Below are 18,993 nucleotides of genomic sequence, written 5' to 3'. Positions count from 1 at the left end.
ACAAAATCATCAGCACATTACGCACATCACTCAAGTCTCTAATCAGTGCTTTTTCCTTGTTTATTTCACACCTAAATAATGTAGACCACTGTATGTTTCCCCTAGGGCATTAAAAACGACATTAACCAGTTAGAGCTACTACAATTGTCCTGTTAACAACAACTTCCAAACTGACTGCTACACTTGGTTGAAAACAGTTAACAGATACTATAAACACTAATACCTACTGCTAACATTATAATATAACTAACATTAAACTGATACAAAGGAGCAGTGACTGTCCAACACAGAGACGAACTAACAAATTCATGACTGTCATCTCTCAGAGTGTGGACCGTGGGATAGTGTGTATGTGTGTGTGTGTGTGTATGTAAGTGTGTGTGTGTGTTTGAGGTGTATTTGTACAAGTGAAAGTTAGGCAGTGGAAGGCAGGGGTCTCGGCCACTGCTGAAACCCTTCAGGCTCTGCTCTCCATCACACTCACAACTACGGTTACATCATGGGGTGGGGGCGCTGGAGTGCAGCCCAGACCAGCTGATTACTTCCAGACGCTGCTCCGGAGTCTTTGTTGAAAATCTCTCTCAACACACACACAGACTCACACGGACTCTCTCTCACGCGCACACGCACACGCACACGCACACGCACACACACACACACACACACACACACACACACACACACACACACACACACACACACACACACAGACTCTCTCTCACGCGCACACGCACACGCACACGCACACGCACACACACACACACACACACACACACACACACACACACACACACACACACACACACACACACAGACTCACACGGACTCTCTCTCACGCGCACACGCACACGCACACGCACACGCACACGCACACGCACACGACACACACACACACACACACACACACACACACACACACACACACACACACACACAGACTCACACAGACTCTCTCTCACGCGCACAGACACACACAGTATTAAACACACCAAACCATTTTTTCTCTTACACACCAATGATGCAGAGATGATGAGTGGTGAACAAGTCGATGTGGAATGTTATTTCATACAGTGTGTGGGAAGGAGGGGAGCGAATACCAGATACGTACCATGCTTAGTATCTTTGCTGAGAAGCGTTTGTGTGCCTAGGAACTGCGAGCATAGAAACTATCTCTATCGACTACTACCCCTTCCACTGTAAATACGTACCTGGTCCCACACAGGCTAGGGAGATCCCAGTGAGAATATATATATTTATACTCTGGACTCCGACATTGCTCATCCTAATATTTATATATTTCTTAATTCCTGTCTTTTACTTTTAGATTCGTGTATATTGTTGTGTATTGTTAGATATTACTGCACTGTTGGAGCTAGGAACACAAGCATTTCGCTACACCTGCAATAACATCTGCTAAATATGTGTATGTGACCAATAACATTTGATTTCATTTGAATAGTGGAGGAGGAGTTGGTGTATGATTATCTCCAGTATTACTCCTAGGGAGAGTCTGAGTTACAGCATGTGTGAAGTCTCACCCCACCAAGCACCTCACCCAATCTCAATAGGGCGGGCCTACTGCCTGGCCTGATGGGTAACTGACCGTCGACAGGAAATCATTAATTCTTACAGTTTAGTTTCCCAACTCTACAGGAGATGACATCCTTAGACAAGACCGGAGGGGTTAAAATCAGCCTAAACTATTTCCACCTCACCTCAATCTGATACTTGTATCCGTCTGTACGTTTGAATATGAACCACTTAATATGTGTGTATGTTGATGACAAGTGTGTGTGTGGGTATGCGTGCATGTGCATATGTGAGTGTGTGTATTACAAGTGTATTACCTTGTGTCAGCAATGTTGGCTTTGAGACATGGACACCATCAAGTGAGCACAGGTTTCCGGCAGGGTCAAGGGTGATGACTCCTCCCTTGTTTATAATACGACAATGCTCCGCCTCTATACCCAGGCCCTCAATAGTGATGTCCTGAGGTATGGACGCATCCTGTCGGCCGATTCGGGTTACGCCTGAAACACAGAAAAGTCTCGTCATTGAAAGCTACTGTCTCTGTAGCATCCCATTTGAAACATCAACATACGGCAGATAGCCTAGCGGTTAAGAGCATTGGGCCAGTAACCAAAAGGTCACTGGTTGGAATCCCAGAGCCGGCAAGGTGGAAAAATCTGCTGTACTGCCCTTGAGCAAGGCAGTTAACCCCAACAACAACTGCTTCCCGGGCTCGGATGACGTGGAAGTCGATTAAGGCAGCCCCCCGCACCTCTCTGATTCAGAGGGGTTAGGTTAAATGTGGGAAGACACATTTCGGTTGAATGCATTCAGCTGTGCAACTGACTAGGAATCCCCCTTTCCCCTTTCTTTCATGCATACAGTAGTGCTGGTCATAGAACCTCTAAATATAGCACTGGTTAATTTAAAAGGCATGAAACTATGCGCTGATATTATGGCATTCACACAGCACTGCTAAGTCAAATTGTCCTGGGTCTTAGCAGCCAAGAGACACCCACACCAGGGTACTTGCAGTTCAGTGCCTCCCTTTGGGGAAATACAGGATGTCTACAGAACTGTGTTCGTGTTCTCTAGATATCAACTGGCCTTTATTTACATAAATGCATCTGGGTTATTTCTTTGTGTGTGTGTGTGTATGTGTGTGTGTATATACTGTGCATACCTTCATTTAGGGGCATAAGTGTGATGGCAACACTGAGCCGGCCACTGCCCAGGCCGACCAGGTGAGGTGTGGTCGCCTGCACCTTCAGGCCTCCTCCAGTCTCCATCAGGTCGAGTGGTGGCCTCTTTGGGGAAAGAGAGAGTGAGGTAGGGTCCTGGAGTGCTGCTGTGAGACCCGAGCTCTGACAAAATAAAGAGTGTGTGTGTGTGTCACAGGAGGTTGGTGGCACCTTAATTTGGGAGAACGGGCTCGTGGTAATGGCTGGTAATGGTTTGATATCATTCAATTTGCTCCTTTCTAGCCATTATTATGAGCCGTCCTCCGCTCAGCAGCCTCCACTGGTGTGTGTGTATTTGTGTGTGTGTGTGTGTGTGTGTGTACTCACCATGGGTGTAGATAGACCTTGCTGATCAGACTCTGCCTGGGACTGGCTCTCTGTACAGCTGCTTGTGTCTGAGTCCTAGAAACCAACAGAGCCCTAGAGTAGACCCAGACACACACACACAGACACACACCCAGACATACACAAACAACTCTCTGAGAACAGATGGATGTCATAGGAAGTTCCAGAGGGAGACGGCCTTACATCAGGATGGAGAATGTGGTGGGAAAAAAGAATGGGAGTGGTTCAGGAGAGAAAATTAGGAACAGATTCAGGGGATTTTGAGAGAGGGGGAGCGAGACAGAACCTACAGAAAGAGAAAGTGAGAGAATTGTTGAAAAAATGTAATATCAATAGAATAGAGAAAAAGAGAGTCAGTAAAAGTAGCAAAAAAACAAGTAACCCGTAAAATTGAGGAGTGAGGACAAGTTATTAAACTCAGACTGACAAGTCACAATAATCCAGCGGAAATTGATTAGAGCTGAAACTAATGTGAAGTGTTAATCCCACTGCTCCAGTCTCCTGCTAGTTTCTAGGTATGTTCTTGTGCTCCAGCAATTGTGAAAACTCATGCATTTCCTCTCATTGAAAGCTCACGTCCTGTATGTGGTCACTGGTAATACCATCATATTATTCCCTAATTTCAGGGGCAGTTGGGACTTGGACATTTCCACGGTAACAGAGTGATGCTGAGACTCATATTTTTCAAAAACACAAAAAACACATTTACTTGAAGAACAGTGCAGATGCAAAGTTTGGTAAAAGAATGACAGCACAAACAGCACAAATGTCATCCTATTACCAAACTTTGCATCTGCAAGTACATATATATTTTTTTATGTTCTGTGGAAATTGTTAAAAGTAATCCTTGTGCATAGAGTTGTATGGTTTGATTAACTTTGCAACTGTTGGTTTTTGTTCGGCATACATTTTAAAGTGAGTCTCAGCATTACTCTGTTACCGTGGAATTGCCCACTACAAACTAAAGCCACAGAAAATCAGGATACTTCAAGAAGTTAAACACTTTTAAGTTAATATGGCAATCAGACAGTGGATCACAATACAAAAGTGATTAATATTCCCAGGAGCACATCGGATCAGTAAAGTGATTAATACTGTATTGTCAGGCCATTTTCATGAATTTCAAGAATGTTCAGAATACAGAGGCATGCATGCCCAGAATGCAACACTGTCAGAGTGTGAAAATAGTGGCCTCTTTACCAAGCTGAGTCTGGTCTTTATACAACATCCCCAGATCACCCAAATCTGTCTGACACCACGCTGAACATAGACGTTTCCCTTGGTCAGTAAAACACAGAGGGAATGGCCGCCTAGGGTCAGTGTCTGTGGTGCAGTTCACAAAGTAAACATTGCCAAAGAAGTGCATGCCTGTGTAAAACTTGTCTCCCTCTAATACAGTAAATCTCTTGGATTCTGCACCACTTTGCCACTCTTTTAAAAACCCACCTAAGCAGAAACAGATTGTGTGTTCCCTCAGCTGTGTTATTGCAGGTCAAAACACCCATGCTGTGTTTAGGCTCTGGGAACAAGGTCATGGTCCAGAGTGAATCTTAATAGTGGGCTATTGTCTGAAAGTCCATCATGAGCTCAGGAGGGGAATGACACAACAGGGCAAATGGTCACTATATATCACTATATCTACCATAATTTCCCTTCAAGAGTTCAAGAGTCAGCTCCTGATCTATATAGTTTTAATCAATTGGTAAAACGTTACATCCTCCACATGTATTCAAAGTCATTCCTGTCCTAATGACCATGGACATACAGTTCTGTTTATAGTATAAATACCATCAGAGTGCTGTCTCTCACATCTCTCCTCCAATGGAATCCTAGTAACAGCTCTCCCCTGGAGCCAGATCATAAAATGTTTCGAATACATACATTCGAAACTGCTGCTGCAAGTCACATTATTCAGAGGGAAAACAATGTAGCAATTGTTACCCGCAGTGTTTAGGATTACAACTTTTGTAGCCTACTATCAGAGACTGTTTAAAAATGAGAAAATAACTAACAGTGTAGGAAGCAACGTTATTTAAAAAAAATCAGCTATAGCTTCAGACCACCATGATCACTTGTAAAGTTGCAGGAAAAATACGTACCATTGTTGAAGTCGAACTGCTAGCTTCAGTCATAACTCCCGAAATGGACATTAATGCCAAATTAATCTGATTACGAGGAGGGCATCTCTTTACAGGGCGATACACTGTTCGTTGGGGGGGGTCTTCGTTGCCATGAGGGTCTCGACTCTCGACAGAACATTCCCATGTCCAAAAGAAGACTGTGGCATTATCGGTGGAATGAAACTTGCGGATTGTCATCTCTTCTGGACGGAAGGATTTTTGTAAACAGGAAACCCCCCCCCTCCCATTAAAGACATTGAAAAACTTTCTTTGGCCAGTGCCAGCCGGAAAACAAAATGTTCCTCAAAAGTTATGAAGTGCTTATTATTCCCTTATGGTGGAAGGTTCGAGTGATACTGTGTAACCATTAATGACTATGAACAAGGTTGGCCCAGCAGTAGGAGGTTTATAAGCATAGGAACAGAGGCAGCCATAAGGAGTCACCATTAGGTTATAGCCTACTGTGGAGTTCCACAGGTCCCATTTAGGGACAGATCGAAATTTACTAGGGGAGGGTTGTCAAACTGTTTATTTTTTTTTGCTTTGGGGAGGGTTGTGTGGTTTTGGGGGGCACAGGGAAGGGTAGTGAGTTTTTTCCTTGGATTAAATTCACTCTTCTGCTCACATTTTCCCTATAAACAATGGCTTGATTTACTTTTGATATTACCCTAATAAAGTTTAGAAACGTTTGTGAAGGTTTGGTATGGTGTGGCTATTATTAAGCTTTAGCTACTGCAGGCCTATGATATGAAGGCAATGCGCCCCGGCGCTACAACTGACTCCAACAGTTGAACTTGAGGTGAGGAAGACTGTTTCAGGCTTACCAGAGTTACTAATATAATCTAACAATATAATGCTTATTTACGAATTATCCTCCTTCTGTACGTCTACATCTGTATAGCAGACGCAGTAGCCATCTGACATAAAGAAATGCATGTCGGTGTTGTAGCATGCCACCAGCATATCTCTATCTCTCTGGGGTTAGGCCTAAGCTTCTCTTCCTTTATATATATATATATATATATATATACACTACCGTTCAAAAGTTTGGGGTCACTTAGAAATGTCCTTGTTTTCAAAAGAAAAGCAATTTTTGGTCCATTAAAATAACATAAAATTGATCAGAAATACAGTGTAGACATTGTTAATGTTGTAAATGGCTATTGTAGCTGGAAACGGCTGATTTTTAATGGAATATCTACATAGGCGTACAGAGGCCCATTATCAGCAACCATCAGTCCTGTGTTCCAATGGCACGTTGTGTTTGCTAATCCAAGTTTATCATTTTAAAAGGCTAATTGATCATTAGAAAACCCTTTTGCAATTATGTTAGCACAGCTGAAAACTGTTGTGCTGATTAAAGAAGCAATACAACTGGCCTTCTTGAGACTAGTTGAGTATCTGGAGCATCAGCAATTGTGGGTTCGATTACAGGCTCAAAATGGCCAGAAACAAATAACTTTCTTCTGAAACTCGTCAGTCTATTCTTGTTCTGAGAAATGAAGGCTATTCCATGCGAGAAATTGCCAAGAAACTGAAGATCTCGTACAACGCTGTGTACTTCTCCCTTCACAGAACAGCGTAAACTGGCTCTAACCAGAATAGAAAGAGGAGTGGGAGGCCCCAGTGCACAACTGAGCAAGAGGACAAATACATTAGAGTGTCTAGTTTGAGAAACAGGCGCCTCACAGGTCCTCAACTGGCAGCTTCATTAAATAGTACCCGCAAAACACCAGTCTCAACATCAACAGTGAAGAGGCGACTCCGGGATGCTGACCTTCTAGGCAGAGTTGCAAAGAAAAAGCAATTAGCAAACACAACGTGCCATTAGAACACAGGACTGATGGTTGCTGATAATGGGCCTCTGTACGCCTATGTAGATATTCCATTAAAAATCAGCCGTTTCCAGCTACAATAGCAATTTACAACATTAACAATGTCTACACTGTATTTCTGATCAATTTGATGTTATGTTAATGGTCAAAAAAATTGCTTTTCTTTCGAAAACAAGGACATTTCTAAGTGACCCCAAACTTTTGAACGGTAGTGTATATATACACAACATGACAAAAAGTATGTGGACACCTGCTCGTCGAACATCTCATTCCAAAATCATGGGCATTAATAATATGGAGTTGGTCCCCCCTTTGCTGCTATAACAGCTTCCACTCTTCTGGGAAGGCTTTCCACAGATGTTGGAACATTGCTGCAGGGACTTGTTTCCATTCAGCCACAAGAACATTAGTGATGTTGGGGCACTGATGTTGGGCGATTAGGCCTGGCTCGCAGTCAGCGTTCTAATTAATCCCTAAAGTTGTTCAATGGAGTTGAGGTCAGGGCTCCGTGCAGGCCAGTCAAGTTCTTCCACACCGATCTCGACAAATGATTTCTGTATGGACCTCGCTTTGTGCACGGGAGCATTGTCATGCTGAAACAGGAAAAGGCCTTCCCCAAACTGTTGCCACAAAGTTGGAAGCACAGAATCGTCTAGAATGTCATTGTATGCTGTAGCGTTAAGATTTCCTTTCACTGGAACTAAGGGGCCTAGCCCAAACCATGAAAAACAGCCCCAGACCATTATTCCTCCTCCACCAAATGTTATAGTTAGCACTATGCATTGGGGCAGGTAGCATTCTGCTGGCATCTGCAAACCCAGAATCGTCCATCGGACTGCCAGATGGAAGCATGATTCATCACTCCAGAGAACGCGTTTACACCGCTCCAGAATCCAATGGAGGCGAGCTTTACACCACTCCAGCCGACACTTGGCATTGCGCATGGTGATCTTAGGCTTGTATGTGGCTGCTCGGCCATGGAAACCAATTTCATGATGCTCCCGACAAACAGTTATTGTGCTGACGTTGCTTCCAGAGGCAGTTTGGAACTCGGTAGTGAGTGTTGCAACCGAGGACAGAGGATTTTTACGCGCTTCAGCACTTGGCATTCCCGTTCTATGAGCTTGTGTGGCCTACCACTTCGCGGCTGAGCCATTGTCGCTCCTAGACGTTTCCACTTCACAATAACAGCCCTTACAGTTGACCGGGGCAGTCCAGCAGGGCAGAAATTTGATGAACTGACTTATTGGAAATGTGCCATCCTATGACGGTGCCATGTTGAAAGTCACTGAGCTCTTCAGTAAGGCCATTCCACTGCCAATGTTTGTATATGGAGATTGCATGGCTGTGTGCTCGATTTTATACACCTGTCAGCAATGGGTGTGGCTGAAATAGCCGAATCCACTATTTTGAAGGGATGTCCATATACTTTTGTATATACAGTGCATTCGGAAAGAATTCAGACCCCTTCCCTTTTTCCACAATTTGTTACGTTACAGCGCTATTCTAAAATGGATTAAATAAAACATTTCCCTCATCAATCTAAACACAATACCCCATAATGACAAAGTGAAAACAGTTTTTTTGAAAGTTTAGCAAATAAAAAATTAAATATAAACTGAAATACCTTATTTACATAAGTATTCAGACCCTTTGCTATGAGACTCAAAATTGACCTCAGGTGCATCCTGTTTCCATTGATCATTCTTGAGATGTTTCTACAACTTGATTGGAGTCCACCTGTGGTAAATTCAATTGATTGGATATAATTTGGAAAGGCACACACCTGTCTATACAAGGTCCCACAGTTGACAGCGCATGTCAGAACAAAAACCAAGCCATGAGGTCAAAGGAATTGTCCGTAGAGCTCAGAGGCAGGATTGTGTCGAGGCACAGATCTGGGAAAGGGTACCAACAATTTCTACAGCATTGAAGGTCCCCAAGAACACAGTGGCCTCCATCATTCTTAAATGGAAGAAGTTTGGAACCACCAAGACTCTTCCTAGAGCTGGCCGCCCGGCCAAACTGAACAACTGGGGGAGAAGGGCCTTGTTCAGGGAGGTGTCCAAAAACCCAATGGTCACTCTGACAGAGCTCCAGAGTTCCTTCCAGAAGGACAACCATCTCTGCAGCACTCCATCAATCAGGCCTTTATGGTAGAGTTGCCAGACGGAAACCACTCCTCAGTAAAAGGCACATGACAGCCCGCTTGGAGTTTTCCAAAAGGCACCTAAAGGACTCTCAGACCATGAGAAACAAGATTCTCTGGTCTGATGAAACCAAGATTGAACTCTTTGGCCTGAATGCCAAGCGTCACATCTGGAGGTAACCTGGCAGCATCCCTACGGTGGAGCATGGTGGTGGCAGCATCATGCTGTGGTGATGTTTTTCAGTTGCAGGGACTGGGAGACTAGTCAGGATTGAGGGAAAGATGAAAGGAGCAAAGTACAGAGAGATCCTTGATGAAAACCTGCTCCAGAGTGCTCAGGATCTCAGATTGGGGCGAAGGTTCACCTTCCAACAGGACAACGACCTTAAGCAGACGGCCAAGACAACGTAGGAGTGGCTTCGAGACAAGTCTCTGAATATCCTTGAGTGGCCCAGCCAGAGCCCGGACTTGAACCTGATTGAACATCTCTGGAGAGACCTGAAAATAGCTGTGTAGCGACGCTCCCCATCCAACCTGACAGAGCTTGAGAGGATCTGCAGTGAAGAATGGGAGAAACTCCCCAAATACAGGTATGCCAAGCTTGTAGCGTCATACCCAAGAAGACTCAAGGCTGTAATCACTGCCAAAGGTGCTTCAACAAAGTACTGAGTAAAGGGTCTGAATAACTATGTAAATGTGATATTTCAGTTTTATATTTTTTATAATTTGCAAACATTTCTAAAAACCTGTTTTTCTTTGTCGTTATGTGTATTGTGTATAAAGAGAGTCTCACACTCTATGTATAAACTCCCAGTAATTTATTGGGTAAAACACCAACGTTTTGGCATCACTGTGCCTTCTTCAGGGTAATGTCATGAATGCTTGAACCTGGTTATTTAGACAAACAGTGCAATTAGTGCAACCAATGACAATAGTGATGGGTGTGTCGTAATTGCTAGGTTAATCAGAATGAATTGAGCGAAGCTGTTAAAAGACAATAGCCACAGCATATTGAATATATTATGCCATTGTTATCATTAGCATTAGCATAACATTAGCATCAACATACATTGTTTCATTTAATTTCACCTATATATTTAAATATTTCCAATTTCACAAAATGTTTTTGTTACCTGTAATCTTTTGGTTCAACCATAATGCATAATAAGCATCATCAACAGGGGGAACATATTGGGTGTACGCTGATAAGCTGTAGAAAGAATACATTCATTTTCAAGACCTGTTCACAGAAAATATAATTGGTCATAAGAAGGGCCTGAGATCAAAGTCAATATTCAGACCACTAGGGGTCAATGTTTTGTAAAAAGGATATCCAGTAGGCCTCCCTCTGTAGTAGTAGGGTCTCGATGTTACCTCCTCTCCTTGGTTTAGCAACATGCTCAATGCCTGTGTATTTGAGGGAGGAGGTGGGATGGGTAGCTTCAACAAAGTGAGCTGCTACTGGATAGTCTGTGTTCTTACACCTGATTGAGCTGCGGTGTTCAGCTATGCGTTGTTTTAATTGTCTTTTCATTTGTCCTACGTAGGCTTTCCCAAATGTACAGGTGATGAGATAGATTACTCTCTTCGTTTTGCATGAGATGATACCCCTAACAGGGATTTTTAAACCTGTATGTGGGTGTCGAAGAAGGAGGTTTTTGTAGTGCTATAGCACTGTGTGTGGAATAGGTGTCAAGAGTGTCAGAGTTGGCTCAGGGGGAAAGTCAGATCTCACTAAACTATCCCCAATATTGCGACCACGCTTATATACGACCAGTGGGGGGTCCTTGAAGAGGTGTGCAATTTGTTTGTCTGATTGCAGAATATGCCAGTGCTTTTTCAGGATTGCTTTCATTTTCTCCGAACACTTGGTGTACTTAGTGCAAAAACCTGTTGCAGCTGATCGTGAAAGCGCAGCATATTGTTTTTATGAAGATTTTAGAATATTCACATGAAAATCTGTCGCCAACTGGATGGAAACCTAGCAAGTGCATTAGTCCAGTGTCACTTTGATTATACCTACACATCATGGTTCACCAGCAGCCCCAAATATCAAAAGAATAAGCTACCAGACAAACAAGCTTGTATGAATTGTACTTAAACTCCCCGCTCATACTCATCTGGAGGTTGAGCATTTTATCATCTCTATCTCTGTGATGTGACTGTATCTATGTCATTGTATATGTATTTACTGTATGTCAAAAATAGGGACCACAATGGAAATAAGTCCCCGACTTTAATGTGCAACCCAGGTCACTTTAAAAATCTTTGTGTATGTATGTATTTTTTTTGCTGACAAATCAAATCAATTAATCCAAACTGATCAGCGGCCAATTGATGAATGGAAAAATAAATATTTTACAAAACACCAAAAAGTTTAATGACATTCGGAGATTGTCAAGCCAAGCCTTCGATACTGGGTAAGCCTACAAGGTAGGGAGGGATATATTTTCTGTTTGTCCATATTGACATAGTCTATTTATTGTGGTGATGAAAACGCAAACCATGATATTGAAGTGCCCGAAGTCGGTATGCTTTGTTTATTGGTTGTGTGGTGCATTGGCACAGAAACCTGTTGGTTGAAAATTAGTTGCATATATTTTATATAATTATAAATATGGCATAAAAATGTTGAAAATCTGATTCCCCCCTAGCTGATCATTGTCTGCAGCTGGCTCTGATCATAGTGTAATGAAACAGGCAGAGTGAGCTCATCTGTGGTGGCCAGCCAACCCTCCACCTTCTGACCCTTAGCCCTGTGTGGCATCGACTGTGCCACAAAAGCAGCTGAAGTAGTAAAGCCGATATCCACGTTGATAAACACATGGTCACTACAGTTATTGTTATTTGTGGTTGTAAACGTTATTCTGAGTTAATTCTATGAGGGGAGAAGGTGTTCAATTTATTTTAGAGTACAAGGTGATGGTCATGTGAAAATATTTGACATATTTGACATAGTGCAACACAATGGGCGTGTTCGAATTGTAAGGCTAAAAGCAGCCGACTGTAGACGAAAGTCCATACAGGAAAATAACATATTTACATATATTTTAACAACATATACAGTATGTGCATGTACAGTTGAAGTCAGAAGTTTACATACACTTAGGTTGGAGTCATTAAAACTAGTTTTTCAACCACTCCACAAATGTCTTGTTAACAAACTATCGTTTTGGCAAGTTGGTTAGGACATCTACTATGTGCATGATACAAGTAATTTTTCCAACAATTGTTTACAGACAGATTATTTCACTTATAATTCACTGTATCACAATTCCAGTGGGTCAGAAGTTTACATACACTAAGTTGACTGTGCCTTTAAACAGCTTGGAAAATTCCAGAAAATGATGTCATGGCTTTAGAAGCTTCTGATAAGCTAATTGACATCATTTGAGTCAATTGGAGGTGTACCTGTGGATGTATTTCAAGGCCTACCTTCAACCTTAGTGCCTCTTTGCTTGACATCATGGGAAAATCAAAAGAAATCAGCCAAGACCTCAGAAAAATAATTGTAGACCTCCACAAGTCTGGTTCATCCTTGGGAGCAATTTCCAAATGCCTGAAGGTACCACGTTCATCTGTACAAACAATAGTACGCAAGTATAAACACCATGGGACCACGCAGCCGTCATACCGCTCAGGAAGGAGACGCGTTCTGTCTCCTAGAGATGAACGTACTTTGGTGCGAAAAGTGCAAATCAATCCCAGAACAACAGCAAAGGACCTTGTGAAGATGCTGGAGGAAACAGGTACAAAAGTATCTATATCCACAGTAAAACGAGTCCTATATCGACATAACCTGAAAAGGCCGCTCAGCAAGGAAGAAGCCACTGCTCCAAAACCGCCATAAAAAAGCCAGACTACGGTTTGCAACTGCACATGGGGACAAAGATCATACTTTTTGGAGAAATGTCCTCTGGTCTGATGAAACAAAAATAGAACTGTTTGGCCATAATGACCATCGTTATGTTTCGAGGAAAAAGGGGAACGCTTGCAAGCTGAAGAACACCATCCCAACCGTGAAGCACGGGGGTGGCAGCATCATGCTGTGGGGGTGCTTTGCTGCAGGAGGGACTGGTGCACTTCACAAAATAGATGGAATCATGAGGAAGGGAAATTATGTGGATATATTGAAGCAACATCTCAAGACATCAGTCAGGAAGTTAAAGCTTGGTCGCAAATGGGTCTTCCAAATGGACAATGACCACAAGCATGCTTCCAAAGTTGTGGCAAAATGGCTTAAGGACAACAATGTCAAGGTATTGGAGTGTCCATGAAAAAGCCCTGAACTCAAGCCTATAGAACATTTGTGGGCAGAAGTGAAAAGCGTGTGTGAGCAAGGAGGCCTACAAACTTCACTCAGTTACACCAGCTCTGTCAGGAAGAATGGGCCACAATTCACCCAACTTATTGTGGGAAGCTTGTGGAAGGCTACCCAAAACGTTTGACCCAAGTTAAACAATTTAAAGGCAATGCTACCAAATACTTATTGAGTGTATGAAAACGTATGACCCACTGGGAATGTGATGAAAGAAATAAAAGCTGAAATAAATCATTCTCTCTACTATTATTCTGACATTTCACATTCTTAAAATAAAGTGGTGATCCTAACTGACCTAAGACAGGGAATTCTTACTAGGATTAAATGTCAGGAATTGTGAAAAACTAAGTTTAAATGTATTTGGCTAAGGTGTATGTAAACTTCAGACTTCAACTCTATGTAGGCTACATACAGTGCATTCGGAAAGTATTCAGACCCCTTGACTTTTTCCACATTTTGTTAAGTTACAGCTTTATTCTAAAATGGATACCCCATAATGACACAATACCCCATAATGACAAAGCAAAAACAGGTTTTTGAAAATATGGACATTCAGAGACATGTCCCGAAGCCACTCCTGCATTGTCTTGGCTGTGTGCTTAGGGTCGTTGTCCTGTTGGAAGGTGAACCTTCACCCCAGTCTGAGGTCCTGAGCGCTCTGGAGCAGGTTTTCATCAAGGATCTCTCTGTACTTTGCTCCATTCATCTTTCCCTCGATCCTGACTAGGCTCCCAGTCCCTGCTGCTGAAAAACATCCCCACAGCATGATACTGCCACCACCATGCTTCACCGCAGGGATGGTGCCAGGTTTCCTCCAGACATGACGCTTGGCATTCAGGCCAAAGAGTTCAATCTTGGTTTCATCAGACCAGAGAATCTTGTTTCTCATGGACTGAGAGTCCTTTAGGTGCCTTTTGGCAAACTCCAAGCAGGCTGCCATGTGCCTTTTACTGAGGAGTGGCTTCCGTCTGGCCACTCTACCATAAAGGCCTGATTGATGGAGTGCTGCAGAGATGGTTGTCCTTCTGGAAGGTTCTCCCATCTCCACAGAGGAACTCTGGAGCTCTGTCAGAGTGACCATCATGGTTCTTGGTCACCTCCCTGACCAAGGCCCTTCTCCCTCGATTGGTGGTTCCAAACTTCTTCCATTTAAGAATGATGGAGGCCACTGTGTTCTTGGGGACCTTCAATGCTGCAGACATGCGCTACGGACAATTCCTTCGACCTCATGGCTTGGTTTTTACTCTGACATGCACTGTCAACTGTGGGACCTTATATAGACAGGTGTGTGCCTTTCCAAATTATGTCCAATCAATTGAATTTACCACAGGTGGACTCCAATCAAGTTGTAGAAACATCTCAAGGATGATCAATGTAAACAGGATGCACCTGAGCTCAATTTCGAGTCTCAGAGCAAAGTGTCTGATAGCTTATGTAAATAAGGTATTTCTGTTTTTTATTTTTAATACATTTGCAAACATTTTTAAATCCTGTTTTCACTTTGTCATTATGGGGTATTGTGTGTAGATTTCTGAGGATTTGTATTTATTTAATCCATTTTAGAATGAGGCTGTAACGTAACAAAATGTGGAAAAAGTCAAGGGGTCTGAATACTTTCCGAAAGCACTGTAGACAGGTGTGTGCCTTTCTACAATGTAGAAAATAGTCAAAATAAAGAAAAACCCTTGAATGAGTAGGTGTGTCCAAACTTTTGACTGGTACTGTATGTGCAAAAATATATGGGCATATTACAAAATTGGCCATTTTCATGTATTTCTGCTAGGGCTGTCAGAGTTAATCAGTTACTAGAGTTTTTGTAATTTAAGTGCACAATTGTTTTCTTGTTGTGATTAATCACATTGTCTGAAAGTGTTCAAAATACACTGAATAATACATAATCAATACAGCTGAAAACAATGGGATGTCAAAACAAGTTGACATTGAGTTTAAAGAAAGTGTGCTTTATCAATTTACCTGATTTTAATAACCGTTATTTTGGAAAAAATCAAGACGTCAATATTCTTGTAATGCTTTTTGTATAAAAAATCTTAAATTACAGCTAAATTTGAGCAAATTCTGTATTTGCGATTAATCTGGATTAATCACAGCAAATCCTGCGATTAACTCAATATTTTTTAAAATAGTTTGACAGCCCTAATTTCTACATATATTCATATATGTAAATATATGGTCTGGAAGTACATTTTTGACAGAATGTTGTGGTAGCTAGCAAAATATTGTATGTTCCAAAATATATTTCATAAATACATGTTGCCATTCAATGAAAGACTCATGAGTCATGACTGACAACTAAAAGGGTGCTTTCAATAATCAGATTTTTTTTGCTCAATTAACTTGATCCATTGTTGAATTGTGGCATGGAGTCTGTAAGGTCGCATCTGAAACACAAAATATAATGTACAGATGACCGCCCTCACTTAATGCCTGTATTTGAAAAGAAGGTCTTGTGAACATCAAATGGATACTTACAATGCAGATTCCTTCACCTTTTCCATTTTCAGACTAACAAATTGACAGTTAACCTGTGGATAAGGTCCCGAGCCCCGCCCACAGCCTCGCCTCCAACTGACAGAGCGGTCGTTACAATTTTGGGGTTTAGCAAGATTTTTATTTTGACATTATAAAGAAAAACCTTTGTAAACAACGGCAGCTATCACACTGTCATATTGATCTGAGCCTTACTGTTGGAAAACCCCTACAGCATACGACTTTTGGCTGTCGCAGATGCACCTCCCCTGTCGACTTCTGTCTGTAGTCATCTGTTGTCGTCTTCAGTAGCCTTACAGCACGAACACACCCAACATGTAGGTACATGTTTTTGCAGAAAGCTCCAGCTCTGGCTGGCAGAAAGAACTGGATGAGCAGGAAAGGTAAAGAACAGAGCAGGGCTGTTACTTTCAGTTACATCGTGTTCACTGATTTATGAAATTTATAAAAAGGACTTAAATCTTTTTGAAAATCAAGATTCGAAACAACAACAACTACTACTACGAAACAAGTGGGATCACTAACAGTATATCATTTTATATTGACTTCACTGCTGTACGTTTCTAAAGGGAAAGTTAATCTTGATCTCGGAAGCCATTACAGAGGATTGACTGGAGTGATAACACCATGGATTCGAAAGCTAAGGAGCTTCTCTCTTGGTCTGCAAGCTCTGTGGTGCCTGGAGGAGGAATCACAGCTGCCAGGCTGTTCCACATCATGAGGGACCAGACAGTGACTGTCATCATTATGGACAACCGTAGCGGCAGGGACTTTGAGGAGTCCCATATCCATGTCCCCACACAGATCTGCATCAGCATCCCTGAGGAGGCTATCAACCCAGGGATCACTGTGAACCAGATCGAGGCCAGGCTGCCGGAAGCTTTCCAGAGAACAGTGGAAGAGACGGGGGTTCGTAGACTACATCATATTACTGGACTGGTTCAGCTGTGTCACTGACCTCAGACTGGGGACCCCACTCAAGAGCCTCAAAGACGCTCTCTACAAGTGGGACAGCACCACAGATCTCCACAGAGAACCCCTGGTTCTGGAGGGAGGCTATGAGAACTGGTTGCTCTTCTACCACATGTACACGACCAACGCCAAAGTCAGACCCCCCCGACAACACGCCCTCAACACCCTCCCTCAGCTGAACTTCTGCTACCCCTCTTTGGAGGAGCTGAAGCCTTCAGCCCCCCCTCTACCCGCCCAAAAGCCTGAGCGTGAACTGCAGGTTTCGCCGGCCGGCCAGCAGCGGGAGCCGCAGACCAAACCGAGGAATGAGGACACCATTTGTAGTGTAGCAGGCCTGCCTGATGGCTGGATGAAGTTCCTGAACACGGTGACAGGTACCTACCGCTACTACCACGCGCCAACCAACAAAGTTCACCTCTATCTCCCTGGGGCAAGCATTCCCCAGGCCCCCTCTCCACCCCCCCCTCTATGTCCAAATACAGCATTCCCCAGGCCACCTGCCCAACCTGCCCCTGCCAAGATCACTAAGCCCAGTCCTGAAGTGTATGCCAAGATGGAGATCGCCAAGCTGTCGGCAGCTAAGATCCGTAACCTAGACCCTGTGGATGGAGGGATGGGTGCCATGCTGACGGGACTGTGTGACAGCAGGACCTGTTACATGAACTGCATCCTGCAGTGTCTATGTAACATCCCAGCCATGGCTGAGTACTTCACCAATAACTACTACCAGGAAGATATTAACAGGACCAATATCCTGGGCCATAAGGGGGAAGTAGTGGAGGAGTTTGGGGTGATAATGAAGGCTATGTGGTCTGGCCTGTATAAGTGTATCAGCCCCAGGGACTTTAAGTTTACCATGGGAAAGGTTAACGAACAGTTTGCTGGCAACGAACCACGGGATGCAAGGGAGTTAATGCTGTGCCTCCTAGATGGGCTACACGAGGACCTCAATAAGGGTGACACTAGTAAGCTGTACCAATGGGAAGTGAATGACCACCACCTGGATGACCAAAGGGCAGCCGACCTGGCCTGGAGCAGACACAAGCTGCGGAATGAGTCCATCATCGTAGCTCTGTTCCACGGTCAGTTGAAGATCACTGTCCAGTGTCTCACCTGTCAACACAAGACACGCACCTTCGAGACCTTCGATCACCGCAACCTGCCACTGGCTTCATCTAACAAGTGCTCCCTACACGACTGTCTGAAGCTGTCCAGTAGAGAGGAAAAGCTAGATAACCATAACAAGGTGTTCTGCAGTCACTGCAAAGCCTTAAGAGACTCCATGAGTAAATGGGAGATCTGGAAGGTTCCGCCCATCCTAGTGGTTTACTTACTTCGATTGACCTGCGATGGCAGAGGGATGCGGAAACTCCAGAGCAACGTTGACTTCCCTCTGGAGAACCTGGACCTGACCCAGTATGTCATTGGTCCAAAACAGAGGCTCAAGAAATACAACCTGTTTGCAGTCTCTAATCACTATGGGGGTCTGGATTATGGCTACTACACAGCCTTCTGTAAGAACACCATCAAACATCAGTGGTACCAGTTTCAAGACAAGGATGTTTCAGACATCTCCACCTCCTCAGTCAAGTCCTCTGCCGCTTGCATCTTATTCTACTCCTCTCTGTGAGGGGCGGAAGGACACACAGGGGAGTTTGTACAGTATATGTGTGTGTGTGTGTGTGTGAGAGATCTGAGCCCCACCTGTTTAGCAAAAAAAAAAATAATGTTTTGTTGTTGTTGTTGTTTCCTGTTTTTCACGTTATTTTGGCATTAATACGTGTCACATATCAGTTTGAAAACAATGTATTTTTTAAAATCTTTGAGTAAATAAAGCCGCATACAAACATGGTCTCTTTTTTGCTTTCTTGAGTAAGGCAGCTCCAAAATGCAGGTGTTTCAGCCTAGCTCAGTGCTTTATATTGGCCCAGCGTCGTCCAGGGTAGGGGAGGGAATGGCCGGCAGGGATATAGCTCAGTTGATAGAGCATGGC

General features: G+C 43.3%; 2 protein-coding genes across 4 annotated transcripts in view; one reads left to right on the top strand and one right to left on the bottom strand.

The window, feature by feature from the left end:
- LOC121541914 (pleckstrin homology-like domain family B member 2) overlaps positions 1-5,295 on the bottom strand; it is a 30,867-nt gene extending 25,572 nt beyond the window's left edge. For all 3 annotated transcript variants that reach the window (XM_045208185.1, XM_045208186.1, XM_045208187.1), the window contains exons 1-4: positions 5,195-5,295; positions 3,078-3,170; positions 2,693-2,873; positions 1,848-2,030 (exon numbers count right to left, since the gene is read on the bottom strand). In XM_045208185.1, coding sequence (XP_045064120.1) covers positions 1,848-2,030; positions 2,693-2,873; positions 3,078-3,080 — 367 coding nt within the window. In that variant the 5' untranslated portion in view covers positions 3,081-3,170; positions 5,195-5,295. The remainder of the gene's footprint in view (positions 1-1,847; positions 2,031-2,692; positions 2,874-3,077; positions 3,171-5,194) is intronic.
- Positions 5,296-16,361: 11,066 nt separating this feature from the next.
- On the top strand, positions 16,362-18,696 carry LOC121541236 (ubiquitin carboxyl-terminal hydrolase 8-like). Its single transcript, XM_041850214.2, is given in 2 exon segments — positions 16,362-16,910; positions 16,912-18,696. Coding segments are annotated over 2 exon segments (1,974 nt in total). The 5' UTR covers positions 16,362-16,655; the 3' UTR covers positions 18,631-18,696.
- Positions 18,697-18,993: the final 297 nt, after the last annotated feature.

This window comes from Coregonus clupeaformis, chromosome 27 (genome assembly GCF_020615455.1).
Source record: "Coregonus clupeaformis isolate EN_2021a chromosome 27, ASM2061545v1, whole genome shotgun sequence".
Lineage (NCBI taxonomy): Eukaryota > Metazoa > Chordata > Actinopteri > Salmoniformes > Salmonidae > Coregonus > Coregonus clupeaformis.
The sequence above is the reverse complement of the archived record's forward strand: the minus strand, read 5'-3'. Positions and strand labels throughout refer to the sequence as shown.